General features: G+C 42.9%; 1 protein-coding gene across 5 annotated transcripts in view; it reads right to left on the bottom strand.

The window, feature by feature from the left end:
• Positions 1–20,008, bottom strand: part of LOC122543908 (24-hydroxycholesterol 7-alpha-hydroxylase) — a 72,927-nt gene that overhangs the window by 32,383 nt on the left and 20,536 nt on the right. For 3 of the 5 annotated variants that reach the window (XM_043682831.1, XM_043682823.1, XM_043682841.1), the window contains exons 3-5: positions 5,479–5,614; positions 2,535–2,709; positions 1,469–1,618 (exon numbers count right to left, since the gene is read on the bottom strand). In XM_043682831.1, the coding sequence (XP_043538766.1) occupies positions 1,469–1,618; positions 2,535–2,709; positions 5,479–5,614 (461 nt within the window). Of the gene's footprint in view, positions 1–1,468; positions 1,619–2,534; positions 2,710–5,478; positions 5,615–13,627; positions 14,295–20,008 lie in introns of those variants that run through there. The other 2 variants (XM_043682814.1, XM_043682803.1) reach the window with 1 other exon arrangement.

Here is a 20,008-nt window from a genome sequence, read left to right as displayed (position 1 = left end):
AACATAGGTGGGGAGTTCTTGGACTAAGGGGGACAGGACTGTGTCGAGGTATGCAGAGATGAGTTTGGTGGGGCAGGAGCAGGCTGAGACAATGGGTCAGTTGGGGCAGTCAGATTTGTGGATTTTGGGCAGGAGGTAGAAACGGGCGGTGCGGGGTTGTGGGACTATGAGGTTGTAGGCAGTGGCTGGGAGATCCCCTGAGGTGATGAGGTTATGGATGGTCTGGGAGATGATGGTTTGGCGGTGGGAGGTGGGGTCATGGTCAAGGGGGCAGTAGGAGGAGGTGTCCACGAGCTGGTGTTTAGCCTCAGCAATGTAAAGATCGGTGCGCCAAACTACCACCGCGCCTCCCTTATCTGCCGGTTTTATAGTGAGGTTGGGGTTGGAGCGGAGGGAATGGAGGGCTGCACGTTGCGAGGGTGAGAGGTTGGAGTGGGTGAGAGGGATGGACAGGTTGAGGCGGTCAATGTCGCGGCGGCAGTTGGCTATGACGAGATCAAGGGCGGGTAAGAGGCCAGCACGGGGTGTCCAGGTGGATGGGGTGTGTTGGAGGCGGGAGAAGGGGTCGTCAGAGGGTGGGCGAAGAAGTAGGCGCGGAGGCGAAGGCGGCGGAAGAATTGTTCGATGTCTCGCCGTGTGTTGAACTCGTTAATCCGGGAGCGTAGGGGGATGAAGGTGAGGCCTCTGCTGAGGACTGATCTTTCATCCTCAGAGAGGGGGAGGTCTGGAGGGATGGTGAAAATACGGCAGGGCAGGGAGCCAGGACCTAGGACCTGGTGTGGGGCTGGAGCTGGGAGTGGGGGCGGGGTTAGGCATAGGGGTGGAGATCGGCGCGGGGGCGGGGATCGGTGCCGAGGCGGGGATCGGCGTGGGGGCGACGCTCCCAGAGTTGCCGTCGCCGCATCTACTTCCGCCCTCAGAGACGTCACTCACCAGCACAACGACCACACCGCATGCGTCTCCGCCTCCACGCAGATGGACAAGTTGGACTGAAGAGTCTGTTTCTGTGCTGTACATTTCTACAACTCTATGACTTTAAGTCTGTGCTGGTCAAAAGCAACCACCTAATTATTCTAATCCTATTTGCCAGCACCTGGCCCATATCATTACACACCTTGGCATCACAAGTGCACATCAAAATATTTCTTAACTATCATGAGTGTTTCTGTCTCTACCTCCCCTACAAGCAGTGAGTTCCAGATTCTCATCACACTCTCGGTGAAAGATTCTTTTTCATACATTGCACCTAAACCTCCTGCCTCTTATCTTAAATCTATATCCTGTGGTCACTGATCCCTCCAAGGGAAAATGTTTCTTCCTGTACACCCTAACTATGCCCCTCATAATTTAAACATGTCAATTACCATTTTTCCAAGTTTGCAGCCAAAGTTGCAGGGATTAAGTAACTAAGTTTACCACTTTCAACTCAAACTCTAAACACATACATCTTATAGAATGGATAATTTACCTCAGTAAAAATTCTGGCAACTGGGAACCAAATTCAAAATCTCTATCAAACTTCTGGAAGTACTTCTCCATCTCCCTAAATGTACATCTATTAGTGGGACAGATGTCTCTTCCAAACAGGTTGTTCACCACTGCAGGATACATACTGTGCCTGAAAATAAAAGAAGGAGAATTTTTTGTACAAAGATTACATTATTTAGCTCCCCAAAAAATGTAAAATGTGAATAACATCCTCTTTTTCATTGAAAGCAATCAAGGGTTGGATTTGGTGTGATTTCACAGAAATTTAGTGAACAGACTATAACATCTTGCAATTCTCCTATTAAGGTACTACTGGCTTTTTGTATATTACGTGGTAAAACAAGGGAAAATGCCCTTCATGAAGAAGATATTATCAAAGGTATTCAACTACTTGTTGACAAAATAAGTCAAAAGTATTTTCTCTGGGCTGTGGCTCTTTCAGTGTCGAAAAATATGGCACTGGAAAAGCACAGCAGATCAGGCAGCATCCGAGGTGCAGGAGAGTTGACGTTTCGAGCATAAGCCCTTCATCAGGAATGTAACAGGAAGGGATTATGCCCGAAATGTCAATTCTTCTGCTGCTCAAATGCTTCCTGACCTGCTGTGCTTTTCTAGTGACACACGTCTTCACTCTCATCTCCAGCATCTGCAGTCCTCACTTTCTCCCTCTGGCTCTTTCACCATCTCGTGTCCTCAAAAGTATTGTTGCACTAGACAGAGTTTACAAAGAGTAGTCACAATATTGATTTTGTATTTAATATGGCTGTAAATGATCAATTTCAAGGTTAAGCTGTTTCTACTGTTATGACAAAATATGGAATGGTTTTAACTCAGTTGCCATCCCTCACAGTGTACAGACTCTCAACAACACAACATTTTGTTTGAAAAAATATAAAAGTATCTCCAATTGGGAGGAAAGTTAGTGTAATATTTATTTTTAAAAAATGAATTTTATGATATTAAGATACAAAAAATATGGAAGTAATTGTAATATACAAACTTTACAAGACATTTTTTAACACCAAATTGTGGTTGCAATCACCTACCAGATAAGGTCATACAAATTATCGATGCCTTTGGCTCCAAGGTACAGAAGACGTTCACAAAATTCGTTATAGAGATTAGCTGAGAACAAATGCAATCTGGGTGGAGCCAGTCTCGCTTTCAACATGTCATGAACTGGTGTATGGGTCTTATAAAAATTCTTTCTGCTAATTGAAGCTGTCAATAAATAATATAAACAACCATTAAACTTGGCATGTTCATTCTATTTATTAAGTATTAGGAAGGTTTGGTCAAGATAATGTAGTAGATGATTTTTGTATGGGCTTTCACGAAGTCTTTTTAAAAATATTATCTACCTAATAGAGTTATTAGAAAAATTGAAGACCATGGGAGTACATGGAGAGTGATTAAATACAAAATCAGCTTACATACAAAAGGAAAAGGAAGAGACTAATGGTGAATAGTCATTTCTCAAACTGGAATGAAATATACAGTAGTGTCCCCTGGGGATCAGTAGGAGGACCATTGCTCTCACCAATGTATATTAATCACCTGTTTTGCTTAAAACTTAATAGTTTGACCAATTGAGTTGCATCTGGAATACACTTGCCTTTAAAAACAAGAAGATATTGGGGTCTAGGCTATCCTTAATATATTTTGAGGTGGTTTGGTCTGGCCCATAACAAAGTGGGGGCTCTTGTCAGGATCAAAAATCTCCAAGTCCAGGCTAGGTTTAGAGTTAGTGGACTTAAAGATAGCGAGTGGCAAGTGTTGGTGTATTTTTTTTTTAGCTATTGCATTCGGTTGGTTTAAATAGTGTGCCTATTGTCGTAATGTCTCTTTCAGTCACTTAGAGTTCACTGGAGGTAGAAGAAGTCACTTTGAGACTTTTACAGAAAGTGAGGGAGGCAAAGCTTTTGGAATTGGCAGATAAGTTGGAGTTGGGATTGCCTTTGTCTGTGCAAAAACGGGAGGTATATTGCAGCAATAGCTTGATATTTATGATGGCCAGAAATGTGATCATAATCACTGGAAATTGCTAAAATTCAACTGCAAATTAAGCAGCTTTAATTTGAGGGAATAGCAAGGGAAAAAGATTTTTTGTTTCTAGCAGGAGGAGGAAAGGAAAGCCCTAGCAGCCAAAATGGAGAAAGTGAGAGTTTTTGAACTTCGGAAGTTAGAACTTAAAATTCAAAGTTGACTTAAAATGGCAGAAGTAGAGATGAAAGGTAGGAACAGCGATGGAGAGTAATCCCATCATAGTCAAAGGCCTGGTGGGAATCTGTTTAAAGTTGTGTATTGCTGGAAAAGCACAGCAGGTCAGGCAGATCCGAGGAGTAGGAGGAAAAAAAAAAATCAGTGTTTTGGGCTGGAGCCCTTCGTCAGGAATCATTCCTGACAAAGGGCTCCGGCCCGAAACATCGTTTTTTTTTTCCCTGCTCCTGGGATGCTACCTGACCTGCTGTGCTTTTCCAGCAACACACTCTTCACTCTGATCTCCAGCATCTGTAGGGCTCACTGTCTTCTAGGGAATCTTTTTAAATCCTGTCCAAGCACTGCCTAAGTTTGAGGAGAAAGTGAGGTCTGCAGATGCTGGAGATCAGAGCTGAAAATGTGTTGCTGGAAGAGCGCAGCAGGTCAGGCAGCATCCAGGGAACAGGAGAATCGACGTTTCGGGCATAAGCCCTTCTTCAGGAAGCCCTGAAGAAGGGCTTATGCCCGAAACGTCGATTCTCCTGTTCCCTGGATGCTGCCTGACCTGCTGCGCTTTTCCAGCAACACATTTTCAGCAGCTGCCTAAGTTTGACAATGCTTGGATGTATTTAAGCATTTAATTTGAGAAAATTGCTAAACAAATGAAGTGGCCAGCGACCATGCGGGCATTATTGATCCAAACAAAGTTAGAAGGTACAGCTGGTGAGGCATTTGCATCACTATCAGAAGAGGTATCTGGGGAGTATGATGAGCTGAAAGAAACCATCTTAAATGTGTATGAACTAGTGCCAGAAGCCTACAGACAATGCCTTAGGAATCTAAGGAAGGAATGTGGTCAAATGTACATTGTGAGAAAGGGTCAGTGTAATTTTAATAGGTGAATAAAGGCATTGATATTAGATCAAACACTTAAAGAACAGCTTATTTTGGAGAAGTTCAAAAAAATTTACTTCCTGAAGTAATGAGGACTTGCGCAAGAGCAGAGAGTTAAGACGGCAATATTAACAGCAGAAATGGCAGCTGATTGAGTTGGTTCATAAATCAAAGTTTGGCGTCCAACATCAATTTCAATCCGTAATGAATAGAAATTTGGGGGAAAGAAATCCTCTGATGGTAAGGAAAAATGAGATCTCATTGCAGATATTAAAGATGGTACACCGCAGGGTAAAAAGAGAACTCATGGTGGGGAGGGGGGCAAGACAATTAAAGAAGCTCAGGTGTTTCACTGGAATAAAGTAGGCCACTTGAAGTTGCAGTGTTGGTGGTTTTGAAAAAGCACTGATAAGATGGATGTGGGAAAACAAGGTAAGCAACTGAACCTTTTTGGTGGTAAAGGAAGGCACAGTAGAAGCTAAAAAGCTGCAAAAGAATGTACGACCTGGTCAGATCTTGGTTGAGAAGGAAGTGCCAGATCTCTTGAAAGAATGTGCTTACCTGGTTTACTCATGTATGACAGAAGAAGGAAGTAAAGAAATTTAAAATGTTGAGATATGGGAGTAAATCAATCTTTGGTGAGAGATGAGGACATATATAATTCAGAAGGAGTATTGTCAGAAAAAGTGTTAATACGACCCCATGTTTGCACCTTCCTATTGGCCTCTATAACACAATCTGGCCCAATTTCCTCTTCCTCCTTGCTACACAAAAAGAATGTGGTAGAACTTGGGTTAAACTGCTCTAATAGAATCTGAAAGTTTTGAGTGACTGAAATGCATATTCTGATTACAGAAATCTTGAACGCTTAGTTACACTTTCCAACTTATTCCTTACCGGTACGCCATACAGCTTCTTGTACTGCCTCTTGGAAGTCAACATCTTTAGATTTAAAGAATATCTCAAAATCTTCCTCCTCTGTAATAAAAGTGAGTCTCTTCCCAGCAGCTACCACAGTAAAAACTGCTCCGTACTAGGAATTAAAGCATTTTATAAGTAATGAATGAACACCATCTGAAAACTTTCTTCATATTGTACAATTACAATTAATAGACATACAACAGGAAAATTTCCTTTAACATATCCTGTCTTTTAGGACTTTGCGAACTAATTCAACACATGCAAGAAGGTTCTTGCTCAGTTCACGATCCGAGCCATGAATTTAAACTGAGCCTTCTGTTTTCCTGAAAGCAGAAATCCTGGTTAATTTTGATTATTGCCTTTCTAGCCCAGGCTTGCAGAGGATAATATAGCATTTTAAAAAAAATTCCTTTGTAGGATGTGGGTGTCGTTGGCTGGCCAGCATTTAGAACATAGAACAATACAGCACAGAACAGGCCCTTCAGCCCTTGATGTTGCACCGACCTGTGAACTATTCTCAGCTTGCCCCCCTACACTATCCCAAAATCATCCATTTGATTATCTAAGGATTGTTTAAATCTCCCTAATGTGGCTGAGTTGACTACCTTAGCAGGTAGGGCATTCCACGCCCTTACCACTCTCTGCATAAAGAACTTGCCTCTGACATCTGTCTTAAATCTATCGCCCCTCAATTTGTAGTTATGCCCGCTCGTACAAGCTGATGTCATCATCCTAGGAAAAAGTCTTTCACTGTCTACCCTTTCTAATCCTCTGATCATCTTGTATCTCTATCAAATCTCGCCTTCGCCGCCTTCTTTGCAATGAGAACAGACCCAAGTCTCTTAGCCTTACCTCATAAGAACTTCCCTCCAGACCAGACAACATCCTGGTAAATCTCCTCTGCACCTTCTCCAATGCTTCCACATCCTTTCTGTAATGGGGCGACCAGAACTGTACACAATATTCCAAGTGTGGCCGCACCAGTGTTTTGTATAATTGTGGCTCCGGAACTCAATCCCTCTACCAATGAAACCTAACATGCTGTATGCCTTCTTAACAGCACTATCCACCTGGGTGGCAACTTTCAGGGATCTATGTACATGGACTCCAAGATCCCTCTGCACATCCACACTAACAAGAATCTTTCCATTGACCCAGTACTCTGCCTTCCTCTTATTCTTCCCAAAGTGCATCACCTCACATTTAGTGGCATTGAACTCCATTTGCCACCTCTCAACCCAATTCTGCAGTTTATCCAAGTCCCCCTGCAACCTGTAGCATTCTTCGAAACTGTCCACTACTCCACTGAATTTAGTGTCATCTGCAAATTTACTAATTCATCCACCTATGCCTGCGTCTAAATCATTTATAAAAATGACAAACAGCAGTGGTCCCAAAACAGATCCTTGTGGCACACCACTAGTAACCAGACTCCAGGCTGTGAATATTTTCCATCAACCACCACTCACTGCCTTCTTCAAGAAAGCCAGTTTCTAATCCAAACTGCTAAATCACCCTCCATTCCATGCCTCTGCATTTTCTCCAACAGCCTACCATGTGGAACCTTATCAAAGGCTTTACTAAAGTCCAAGTATACCATGTCAACTGCCCTACCCTCATCTACATGCATGGTCACCTTCTCAAAAAACTCAATGAGGTTTGTGAGACACGACCTGTCCTTGACGAAACCATGTTGAATATCTGAAATCAAATTGTTGCTTGCGAGATGATTATAAATCTTATCTCTCACAATCCTTTCCAAACAGAAGTAAGGCTCACTATAATTACCTGGGTCTATAATTACCTGGGTCATCTCTACTGCCCTTCTTGAACAAGGGCACAACATTTTCAATCCTCCAGTCCTCAGGTACTAATCCTGTAGACAATGATGACTCAATTATCAAAGCCAAAGGCTCTGCTATCTCTTCCCAGAGGATAAATCCCACCTAGCCCAGGGGACTTGTCTACTTTCACTCCTTCTAGAATTGATAACACCTGTGCGTAACTAATCTCCATCCTTTTCTAGTCTAATATCTCGTACCTCATCCTTCTCCTCTATAATATTCTCCTCTTCCTGACTGAACACCGATGAGAAATGTTCATTTAGCACCTCTCAGATCTCTACAGGGTCCACACTCAACTTCCCACTTCTCTTTGATTGGCCCTATTCCTACCCTAATCATCCTTTTATTCCTCACATACCTATAGAAAGCTTTAGGGTGCTCCTTTATTCTATTTGCTAAAGACTGCTCGTATCCTCTCTTTGCTCTTAACTCTCTCTTTAAATCTTTCCCATCTGATCTGTAACTCTCCATCGCCTCATCTGTACCATCTTGCCTCATCAACACATAAGCCTCTTTCTTCTTAACAAGAGATGCAATTTCTGCAGTAAACCACGGTTCCCTTACCTTATCACTTCCTCCCTGCCTGACAGGGACATATGTATCAAGGACATGCAATATCTGTTCCTTAAACCAGCTCCACATTTCCATTGTCCGCACCTCCTGCATTTTGCTACTCCATTCTATACATCCTAATTCTTGCCTAATCACATTTTAATTGCCCTTGCCCCATCCATAATTGTGGTATGTACCTATCTCTTCCATCACTAAGCTAAACGTAGTTGAATTATGGTCACTCTCTCCAAAGTGCTCACCTATAACTAAATCAAATACCTGGTTTGGTTCATTACCAAGCACCAGATACAGTGTGGCCTCCCCTCTTGTCGGCTCATCCCTAGTTGCCCTAGGGATGGTGGTGATGAGCTGCCTTCTTGAACCACTACAGTCCATCTTTTGTGGGTTGACCCACAATGCTATTAGGGAAGGAATTCCAGGATTTTGACCTGGTGACAGTGAAGGAATGGTGATATAGTTTCAAACCAGGATGGTGACTGGCTTGGAGGGGACCTTACAGGTGATGGTGTTCCCATGTATCTGCTGCCCTTGTCCTTCTAGATGGAAGTGGTCGTGAGTTTCGAAGGTGCTATCTGAGGATCTTTAATGAAATTCTGCAGTTTAACAATAACAATATAAATTCATGTAGTACCTTTAATGTAATCAAACATCCCAAGCCACATAACATGAGCGTTACATATCATAATATGACAATAAGGAGATTTAGGTTAGAAGATCAAAAGCTAGATTTTGAGAAATGTTTTACAGGAGAAAAGTGAGGTAAACAGGCAGAGAGGCTTTGGGAGGGAATCCAGAGCTTGATGCCTGGGGTGAAGAGGTCATAACCACCGATGGTACCACAATTGCAATCAGAGATATTCAAGAGGCCAGGATTAGACCACTACAAGTACCTCACATTATTCTGTGGCTGGAGAAGATTACAAATAGAACAAGGGACAGGCCCAAGATGGATTTGTAAGCAAGAAGGATAATTTTAAAATCAAAATATTGCTTGACAGGAATGTAACTCTGCCAATTAAATAAGGGAGAATTAGACTTGATATGAGTATAACATGGGAGACTCCAGTGAAGAGAAAACAGAAACATGATTGAGGATTTGAGCAGATGATGAGGTGAGGCACAGGATAATGTTATGGAAGTCAAAATAGGTGGTGGCATGAATACATGTGCAAAAAATTCCCCATTACATATAACACCAAGAGTGCAAATAGGCTGTTTTACCCTTAGACAACTGTCGGAAAGAAAGATGCAGGTAGAAGTGAAGATGTAAGAATTTGGAGCAAGGCCTAAAATATGGTTCAAAATTCCCAATACTTAACAGCTGCAAATTTCAGCTCCGTCAGTACTGAATTGGGGTAAACAGACTGATAACAGTGCAGTAGAGATAGGTGGTGGTGAGATAGAACTGGGTATCATCAATATACATCTGAAAACCAATCTTGTGAATCCTGATGATGTTGCTGAGGGACAATGTGCAAGAGAAATATGAGGGGTTCAGGATGAATCCTTAGGGGACAATAGAGATAATGGTGCAGGAGAGGAAAGTGAAGCCCAATCAAAGTGACACTATGATCTTTTTTGCAAGGGGAATGAAATATGAAAGTGTTGTTACAACTGTAGAGGGCATTGGTGGGGCCTTCCTGGAGTACTGCATACAGTTTTAGTCTCTTTAAAGAAAGATCTACTTGCATGAAAGGCAACTCAGGTTCACTAGGTTGATTCCTAGGGTGCAAGAACTGTTTTGAGAATACATTAAGGACAAAAGAATAACAAGGGAGAGAATAAGACCCTTTAAAGATCAGCAAGGCCACCTATGTGTGGAACAGTAGGAGATCGGTGAGATAATAAATGAGTATTTTGCATTAATGTTTACAGTTGGAAAGGACATAGAAGCTAGAGAACTTGGGGGAATAAATAGTGATATCTTGAATACTGTCCACATTACAGAGGAGGAGCTGCTGGACTTTTGAAAATGCACAAAGGTAGATAAATCTCCAGGATCTGATCAGGTGTACCCAGGAACTTTGGGGGAAGTTAGGAAAGTGTTTGCTGGGCCCCTTGCTGAGATATTTGATTCATCAACAGCCACAAGTGAATTGGCAGAAGACTGGAGGCTGACAAATGCAATGTTACTATTTAAGAAAGGTGGTAAGGAAAAGCCAGGGAACTATTGACCAGTGAGCCTGACGTCAGTGGTTAAGTTATTGGAGGTGATTCTGAGTGATAGGATTTACAGTGGAAACTCAGTTATCCAAACGTGATGGGCGGGCACTATTTCGTTAGGATAATCGATTATTCGGAAAATCGATTAAATGCCTTTCTTCTGGGGCTCAAAGTTTTAAAGTCTGCTCCCTACTCAGGAGACTACAACAGCACAGCACGTGAGACCCCGCCCCGCAACCTGATCCAACACCGCCCTGTTCCCCAGCACAAAGCACGCGAGTACCCACCCCCAACCCAGTCCAAACCCGCCCCTTGCTCCTAACCCCACCTCCCAACTCTGTTCAACCCCGTACCCCGCTCCCAAACCCATCCCCCCCAACCCGGTTCAACCCTGTCCCCCACCCCTCTGAGCCCCCTGTCCACCCCCACCCCTCTCCGGGGCATCTGGACTGCACACCAACAACAACGCTGCTGCCTTTGTGGGGTAAGTCTCCAAATAGCACAAAGATGCACACACACAGCCACAAACAACTTTTTGCTGCAAATTTTTCACAGGTTCTATGTTTCCCCTGTACCGGACAATGTTGGAGAGATTATTCCTGGGAAGCATGGAGGGGGCGTTAGGGTACACTCCTCTGTAGAATTCCAGGGAAAGTGTTGAGAGAGAGTGAGAGGTCAGTCATTTGGAGACTCTGCCTGTTTAATCACTGTAAACAAATGACACGATCACTGCTGGAAACATGTCTTTGATGTAATGTTTCTATTGGGACCTCCATCTTCTTCAGATAATCCAATTTTCGGATAATCAGTATTTGCATAATCGAGTTTCCTCTGTACACTTATTCGGAAAGGCAAGGACTGATTAGGGAGAGTCAACATGACATTGTGTAAAGGAAATCATGTCTCACTAACTTGATTTGAGTTTTTTTTTGAAGTGATCAAGAAGATTGACGAAGGCAGCGTGGTGAATCAGTTCTGCAGTTATCAAAGTTTGAACCTAACATGTAACTGTCTGTTAAGTCCCATGAAATTAACTGTCCAAAGTGAAGGGTCCCAGGGAATCACCTGTCAGAGGTTCAAACTTTATGGGCAATTCCCACAAAGTCTTATTGACCTTGAATGTTTCCACTAATTTGTTTCGTTTAGTGATGACCAAGGTGTTATCCATGCAGCGGACCCAAAGTTTGGGTTGGATGGTTGGCAGAGCTGTTTGTTAGAGTCTCTGCATTGCTGCATTCAAGACCATCAATAATACCCTTGGTGGCATAAAATTCACTAAAAAGGAGGAAGACAACAATAAACTGCCATTCCTAGATGTCACAATAGAGTGAACAGCCAATGGGAACTTCAAACCAGCATTTACTGGACCAAATATTGAACTACAGAAGCAATCTGTGGGCGGCACGGTGGCACAGTGGTTAGCACTGCTGCCTCACAGCGCCGGAGACCCGGGTTCAATTCCCGCCTCAGGCGACTGACTGTGTGGAGTTTGCACGTTCTCCCCGTGTCTGCGTGGGTTTCCTCTGGGTGCTCCGGTTTCCTCCCACAGTCCAAAGATGTGCAGGTCAGGTGAATTGGCCATGCTAAATTGCCCGTAGTGTTAGGTAAGGGGTGAATGTAGGGGTATGGGTGGGTTGCGCTTCGGCGGGTCGGTGTGGACTTGTTGGGCCGAAGGGCCTGTTTCCACACTGTAATCTAATCTAATCTAATCAATCATCCCGACATCCACAAACGAAGCTGCATCAGAACATTATTTCAACGAGCCAACACACACTGCAGCACAAAGGAACTACGCAGAGCAGGGGAAAATCACCTATACTCTGTATTCAAAAAGAATGAGTACCCAATGAACACGGTCCACTGATTTCTCAGCACCAAACCCAAACAAGCAGACAAAACACGTCCAGAACCCTAGCCACTCTCCCCTACATCAAAGACATCTTGGAAATGACTGCCAGACTACTCAGACCCCTTGGCATCATGGTAGCCCACAAATCCACTAACTAAAATAGCAGCTAATGAACTTGAAAGACCCTATACAGACAAGCAAAACAAATGTCATTTACAAAATACCATGCAAGAACTGTAACAAATACGACATTGGACAAATAGGCAGAAAACTAGCCACCAGGATACATAAACATCAACGAGCCACAAAATGACATGACCCTTTCTCACTAGTATCCTTACATACAGATAAGGAAGGACACCACTTCGACTGGGACAACACATCCATCTTAGGTCAAGCCAAATAGAGACATGCATGAGAATTCCTAGAAGCATGGCATTCCAGTCAGAACTCTATCAACAGACACACTGAGTTAGACCCCATCTACCACTCCCTCAGAAAAAGAACAGAAATGACATCACCACAGGAAATGACAACATCAACCCAAAGAAACCCAAACATATAAATAGGGTGACGAACATCTGGAAATGAACCTTCCAGCTCAGCAAGCAAACCTACATCCAGAGTCCAACAAGTTTATTTGAAAGCATAAGCTTTCAGAACGTTGCTTGTTTGTCAGGTGAAGTGACGAAGGAGCAGCAATCTGAAAGCTTGTGATTATCAAATAAACCTGTTGGACTGCAATCTATGTTGTGTGACTTCTGACTTTGTTCTCTCCAGTCCAACACTAGCACCTCCACATCACAATTCCCACAAAGTCAGTGTGTGGGTCTTATCCAGCGCACATGTTGGGTCAGACATGCCATATTGATGATCCAGAGACAAGGTGATCTGGACCATAAGAGACCAGAAGAAACAGAACAGAAATAGGCTATCAAATCAGCTCTTCTATTCAATGAGATCATGGTTAACCTAAACTCCACTTTCCTACTCTTTCCCAATGATTCTCTTACTGATTAAAAATGTTTCTGGGTCTGTGTAAAGATCTGTAGCTTGGATGCCAGTTGTTGTGGTTGTGGGGATGTTCTCCAAGCTGAGAAGTAGATTTGCAGACGTTTCACCCTCTCTGTAGGTGACATCTTCAGCGCTTTGTGGCCTCTTGTAAAGCGCTGCTGTACTGTCCTCTGGAATTTATTTGGTTAGTTGGCAGTAGGAGCAATATACAAACGTGGACGCTCTTGTGGCACAGTAGTAGTGTCCCTACTGCTGATCCAGGAGGACAGGGTTATACAGAGGTGTTCAGTAACATTTCTGGACAGGTTATTTAGAAAACATGAGAACATAAAAGTTGGTACCTTCGTGATTTTGGACACGTCCGCGTGAAGCAATGTCATTATTAATTGACCCAGCAGAGGGACTTGTGAGGCGCAGTAAACAACAAATCTATGTACAAATGTTAGGCTCCGTTTTGGTAAGATTAACTGAAACAAAATTATAGTTTGTCTAAGTGAGATACTTGACGATGTTTTATATCAGAAATCAAGGTGCTTGTATCATTAGAAATTAAAAGTAGCAAATGCAATCTTCTCATCCAAGTTTAACCGGATTGGCGGCGACATCTACAGTCAACAATGTGATTATTGTTTATATATTGATGGAGACATTTTGTTTAAATGGTGATACTTGGGATTTTTACCTGTGCTCTGGCTTGTTCGATAAATTCAAGCGGAGCTTTTCCGAAGCGGATAGAAGCCCTGATCCAGGGAATCCAGCCGCTAATGCACGGAGGAGCCGAATGCTTGCCTGTCTCCCTCTGCTTCAACAGCCAGTGCAGTAGAGCCAGCAGAATGGGAAGCAAGAACAAAACACAACTCACACTCGCCATTGCGACGCCAGCAGTTTGCAAAGACCCAGAGCGAGTTTAGGGCCGAGCCGCCCACAGCAAATGATTGACGGGAGAGTGGAGTACTTGTGGAAGGAAACCAACCAGATTCTGCAGAGCCAGCCTCCAGCTGAAAAAGCAGTCTACTGCATACCATTACACAGCACCATTAGGACATATTACTGAATTCGGAAAGATATTCCAAATGTGTCATTTTATTGTCATATATAATCAAATGACCAAATAGTCTCAATTTCACCCGATTGTTAGCCAGCAAAATCCCCGATCCACATTGGCACTGTCTCCAAACCTTCATGCTACCAAAATGACCTAAACTCTCGGGATTGAAGTAGTGTCTTTGCAGGGATAACGTGTACACTGTGTTTAGCAAATATAAACAACCCTGTATAAACAACTGTATCTTAAACTACAGTTTCGAGTTCAAGTGCTATCTGCCACATATATTTATGATAATACGTTCAGACGTGTGTGCCCTCTGTGAGAAACGAAGCTCACTCACTTCAATAATTTCAGTCCAAGACAAGATCTGAATCAGTAGTGTGCTCTTGCAAGAGGGGTGTGGTGTCTACTGTAGTGAGTCCAGCCTTTTTCTGCTGTTCTTATCGCTGTTTCAGTGGTCAAAAGAGCCTGGTATGGCCCTTCCCAGTCCGGTTGCAATTTAGTCTCTGTCTATGATTTAACTAAGACCCAATCTCCCGGTCGAATCGGATGAACAGTGAATTCAAGGGGTGGAGTCTGTGCCAATAAACCCTGTTTCCTGAGGAAAGGCAAAGAGGAGGACAAGCCCAGTTTATACTTTTTTAACAACAAATCTTTAGTTTCTGGGATTAGCAGTGGCCAGAGATAGGAGCTTCCCAAGGACTTGGGACAGTAGGTATTGAGGAATAAACCACCGCTTCCTGTGGATTCAGAGCTGTTTCTTTAGTTACCTCATCAGCCAGTAATGTAGCTTTCCATTCTTTAATTAACAATGAATTAATGCATTCTGGATTAGTGGTGCTGGAAGAGCACAGCAATTCAGGCAGCATCCGAGGACAGGCAAAATCGACGTTTCGGGCAAAAGCCCTTCATCAGGAATAAAGGCAGAGAGCCTGAAGCATGGAGAGATAAGCTAGAGGAGGGTGGGGGTGGGGAGAGAGTCTGAGGAAATGACCTGGGAGTTGCAGTGAGAGAGAGACTCCCTGAGATTCTTGTAGAGAGAGGAGGAAAACTTCTTCAAGGCAGGCATCCTTGCAAGAGGATTCGCAGTAGGGTTAAAATTAATGAATTAATGCAGTCATGTTTTAAATTAACCATGAATCAATATGACAGGTCACTGAGACTGTGTGAAGGGATCCTGCCAATTAATATTGATTCAGGATAGCACAATCGATTATAAATATTAATTATTAATTATATATTATATAAATATAAAAATCATTATCTGTAATTCAGGGTGGAAATGCAACAAATGACTAAAACATTTTCAAAACTGTAATTGCACAGTTCTGTTTGTTTACTAGTCACTTGTGACTTCTCATTCTGTTTCTGTCATTGTTTTGCTCGAGCACATTCATTTTTAAGAACCTCAACAGATTTCATAGCACCATTTGCAGTTAATTCAATCCCAATTTGGTGGCAGTATTTTGTCATGAGTGCAAAACTGATTCTTCGTGCCTCTCATTACAAAACTGTCGCCATAATCCAATTAACTCTTTCGTTCCCGCTGCCTTGGGCTTAAATTTTAAGGATGACCTTGCTGCCCCCGTATCGACTAGGAAAACTACATCCTCTTTATAAAGTCCCACCTTTAAATTTATCAAGGGTTCCTGGTGGGTCCCCGGGGGCAGGAACCCCTGACACCTCCAATTTTCATCAAGGTTCATAAACGGTACTGCCTTTACTTCCTTTTTCAAATCTGGACACGTTCTCTTAAAGTGACCTGTCTTTCCACAGTAACAACATCCGGCCTGTGGGGATTTCCACTTTGATCCTTGTTCCTGTCCACCAGACCCCTTAACATCTCCTCCTCGACCATGCCGGTTTCTTTCTCCTTTTAGTTTTGTCCCTTTTCTTTATTATCTCATCAATTGTGGCTATCATTATTTTTGCCTTTTGTTTCTACTTCTTATGTTACGTTGCCAGATCAATTGCTGACCCGATTTAACCAACTGAACAGCCTTAGGGCCACCTAATGGCCATTCTTCATCACCCAATGTTTTATTTAGACCTTGAAATTTTTTTTAAGAAATATTGCAATATTTCTTGCTCCCGATAACTTCAAATACCAATTCATCAATTTATGCTTGTCTAACTTTAAAGCCTGTTCCTAACTTGTAAATATATTTATATATTATAAATTCACTTATTCAGTATTCAATATTTAAAATGTAAAATGCATACAGTTCCCAACTTTGAAATCCACTATAATTACCCCAGTTTTAGTCCCTTAATTTAAATCCAAAATTATGTTTCTTAAGTAGTCCTGACCAATCATTGCTCAATTACAATGCTATAGGTCGTGAAATAATCGGAGCTGCCTTATTTGTCTATTCAAGTTAGAAAAAATAACTTCTAACACATGAATAATGGCCGAATCCAAGGTCACAGATATTAACCATAGGATTTTTTTTAATATTACAATCTAATGTTGAACTGAAACTTCAACTGTCCTCCATAAATCGCTTTTATGGAAGGATAAAAGAGCTTAGTCAGAAACTGATAGTAAGGCAGTCATGACCTGTAAAAAGAACATGAGTTAACATTTTATTTCATAATCACTGTAAAATCCTTAACCTTAAAAGAAATTATGTTAAATTTCCATAATAAAAATCAGATTCAAAACAGTCCTGGATCTCAAGCTCCAGGGAACAAAGCACAAACACTCAATCACCAACAAACAAATGTGCATTCAAACCGAATCACAAAGAGTTAAGCTTTCTACCAGCTGTACAGCTCTTTTCTTTCTCTCTCTCTCTCACACACCATATCTCACAGACACTTTCTGAGCTTGCTGCAACAACATCTCTAGGTGCTCCTTGCTTCACCCCTCTATCTTTTGAATATTTTTCTGGATATCTGGCCATGATTTAGTTACAAAGTGTACCCTCAGTAGCCCTTCAGCTACTAGCCCTTCCGACTTGAAGCATAATCTGATTCCTCCTGACTGTAAAGCTGTTTTTTATTGACATATAAATTCAAGTATTTACAAACCCAGTCTTTGTCCGACCCGTACTTTGGCCAGAAGACAGCGGGATGAAGAATGGATTCCTTAGTCCATACAAAGCAACAATATTTAATCATCTTTTTCCTATCTTTCTCCCTTGTACAAGTATTATTTTTCCAATTCCACAACATCCTGCCCAACGGACTTTCTGGAGATATGTTGTAAGGGACCCCGCCTCCATTTCCATTGCCTTTTTCTTCTTTTGTTTTCCTGTGAGTGTTACCCACAGCACAGCCGATATTGGGTTCCTTTGTTAGTCCCTTATTAACTACTAAAACTCAATCCCAGTCACCAAGGCAGTACTTAAAAGTCAATTTTCTTACCTTGGTCTGTGCACAGAGTTGCCTGGCCCCTTTTTGCCATATTTCCTATCAACCTCCTTTCACTGTGTGATTCAGATGTCTCTCTTGTGGGATTCATACCAGTTGCCCAAGGGAGCAGGCCAAACCGGGACACGAGACCGCTCCTCAATCGGGAACGGGATGCGTCTTCCCAGTGTCCAGGGCCAGCCACTCCCCCCAGTGATGGAAGAATATCCCGGACGAGCCCCCAATTGTGAGAAATGAAGCTTGCTCACTTCAATAATTTCAGTCCGAGACAAGATCTGAATCAGTAGTGTCATTTATTTCGCTCTTGCAAGAGGGGTGTGGTGTCTACTGTGTACAAAGGCAGTTACACACACACACTGAATTCAACTAGTACACAATATTTATGTAATTTGTTTCTCTTCTCTCCTCCCATTGCTTCTCCCCTGTTTACATCTCCCATTTCTCTAAGACCGGCGCCTATTACTCTTGTTTATCTCTTGCCTTAACTGGCCTTATCTGTGACAAAATGCTTATTCTGGCCTCACAAGGCCATTTGACCACATCCTGCTGTGGTCCATTGTTAGGTATATCCTCCTTTACTGCCATCTGTTTCCCTTACTTGTTATGACCTTATGACCTCATGACTTCTTGATTGTGGTTTGTTCTTGTTTTTGCAGAAGCGGGAAATAGCTGCTTATAACTACTGTTTGTACAGGCATATAGCTTAACCCCGTCCCCTCACAGCACCTTATCTATTTGTCTGTAACATCTACCATTATTTGCAGACACATTTCATTCTTGTATGCACATTTTAGCTAATACAAAAACAATTATGTATTTCCTTCACTTAGTTTTCATTCTTGTTGACTCAGCTCTTGGCTGAAACAATTATACACTAGTGTGAGTTCATTTACCTTGCATAAGTAATTATGATTGCAGAAGTAACACTACCTATATCCCACACCTCTATGGGGAATACCAAAAAGGTAACTATTTTACCAAATACAGGGCAAACACTGCCCTGTGAGACACTTTTTGATTTTTCCAATCACATAGACACTTAAGCCTGTAGGAAGCAAACTTGACCTCCAGCTGTCCAGATAATCAGAGACCAGACATACCCTGAAAGCTGCATCTGATCCTCACAGAGGGCCCAGCACAATGACTACAATGATTATACTAATTCAACTTCTGAGGGGCAAATATCCAGCATCTGGATCCCTCCAGAAAAGCCCCAATTCTGAGAATTGGAGACTTCAGTGAGTTCTGACTGACTTACCTAAATTATTAGGTTAAAAACAAGGACTGCAGATGCTGAAAACCAGAGTCTGATTAGAGTGGTGCTGGAAAAGTGGTGTGGGCAGCACGGTGGTTAGTACTGCTGCCTGACAGCGCCAGAGACCCGGGTTCAATTCCCATCTCAGGTGACTGTCTGTGTGGAGTTTGCACATTCTCCCCGTGTCTGCGTGGGTTTCCTCCGGGTGCTCCGGTTTCCTCCCACAATCCAAAAATGTGCAGGTTAGGTGAATTGGCCATGCTAAATTGCCCGTAGTGTTAGGTGAAGGGGTAAATGTAGGGGAATGGGTCTGGGTGGGTTGCGCTTTGGCGGGTCGGTGTGGACTTGTTGGGCTGAAGGGCCTGTTTCCACACTGTAAGTAATCTAATCTAAAAAGCACAGCAGGTCAGGCAGCATCCGAGGAGCAGGAAAATCGACGTTTCGGGCAAAAGCCCTACATCAGGAATAGAGGCAAGGAGCCTGCAGGGTGGAGAGATAAATGAGAGGGGGGTGGGGGTGGGGAGAAAGTAGCATAGAGTCAGAGGAGATGACCTGGGGGTTGCAGTGAGAGAGAGACTCACTGAGATGTTTGTAGAGAGAGGAGGAAAACTTCTTCAAGGCAGGCATCTTTGCAAGAGGATTCGCAGTAGGGTTAAAATCAACTAGGTAAAAACAAGGACTGCAGATACTGGAAACCAGATTCTGGATTAGTGGTGCTGGAAAAGCACAGCAGGTCAGGCAGCATCTGAGGAGCAGGAAAAATCGACGTTTCGGAAAATTAACTAACAACTCGTTTAGAGTGATTAAAAACAGCTCCCAATGACTCTAACTGGTCCCGTATCCCATTCAGCTGTCATTTCTCCACTCCATGGACGAATAACTGACCCTCCGGGCCAATGCATCCAACCAATTGGCTACCCGCCATGGATAGATAATTGACAAACCCTCTCATGGACATTTGACAATCCCTAGATACCTGACCCAACCTACCCTTTTATCCTTCTGGCACCTTACCCACCAGGCACCCTAACCTCACACCCCTTTGTTTGCCATGCTACATCCTCAACCACCTCATCATCCCACGTACTTGCCACTCTTCCCCCACCCCCCCAACCTTATATACGTTCTTTCCCTCAGTATCTTTGGAACACTTAAAAATTATACCCCACTGGAATAAAGCAATTATTGCTGGAAAAGAAACATGATTTCTGTGAAGGCCCATTCCAGTAAGGACAAGCCAGGGAACTATAGACCAGTGAGCCTGATCTCGGTGGTGGGCAGGTTGTTGGAGGGAATCCTGAGGGACAGGATGTACATGTATTTGGAAAGGCAAAGACTGATTAGGGATAGTCAACATGGCTTTGTGCGTGGGAAATCGTCTCACA

Source organism: Chiloscyllium plagiosum, chromosome 3 (genome assembly GCF_004010195.1).
Source record: "Chiloscyllium plagiosum isolate BGI_BamShark_2017 chromosome 3, ASM401019v2, whole genome shotgun sequence".
In the NCBI taxonomy this organism is placed as follows: domain Eukaryota; kingdom Metazoa; phylum Chordata; class Chondrichthyes; order Orectolobiformes; family Hemiscylliidae; genus Chiloscyllium; species Chiloscyllium plagiosum.
This window is presented reverse-complemented; position numbering and strand designations above follow the sequence as displayed.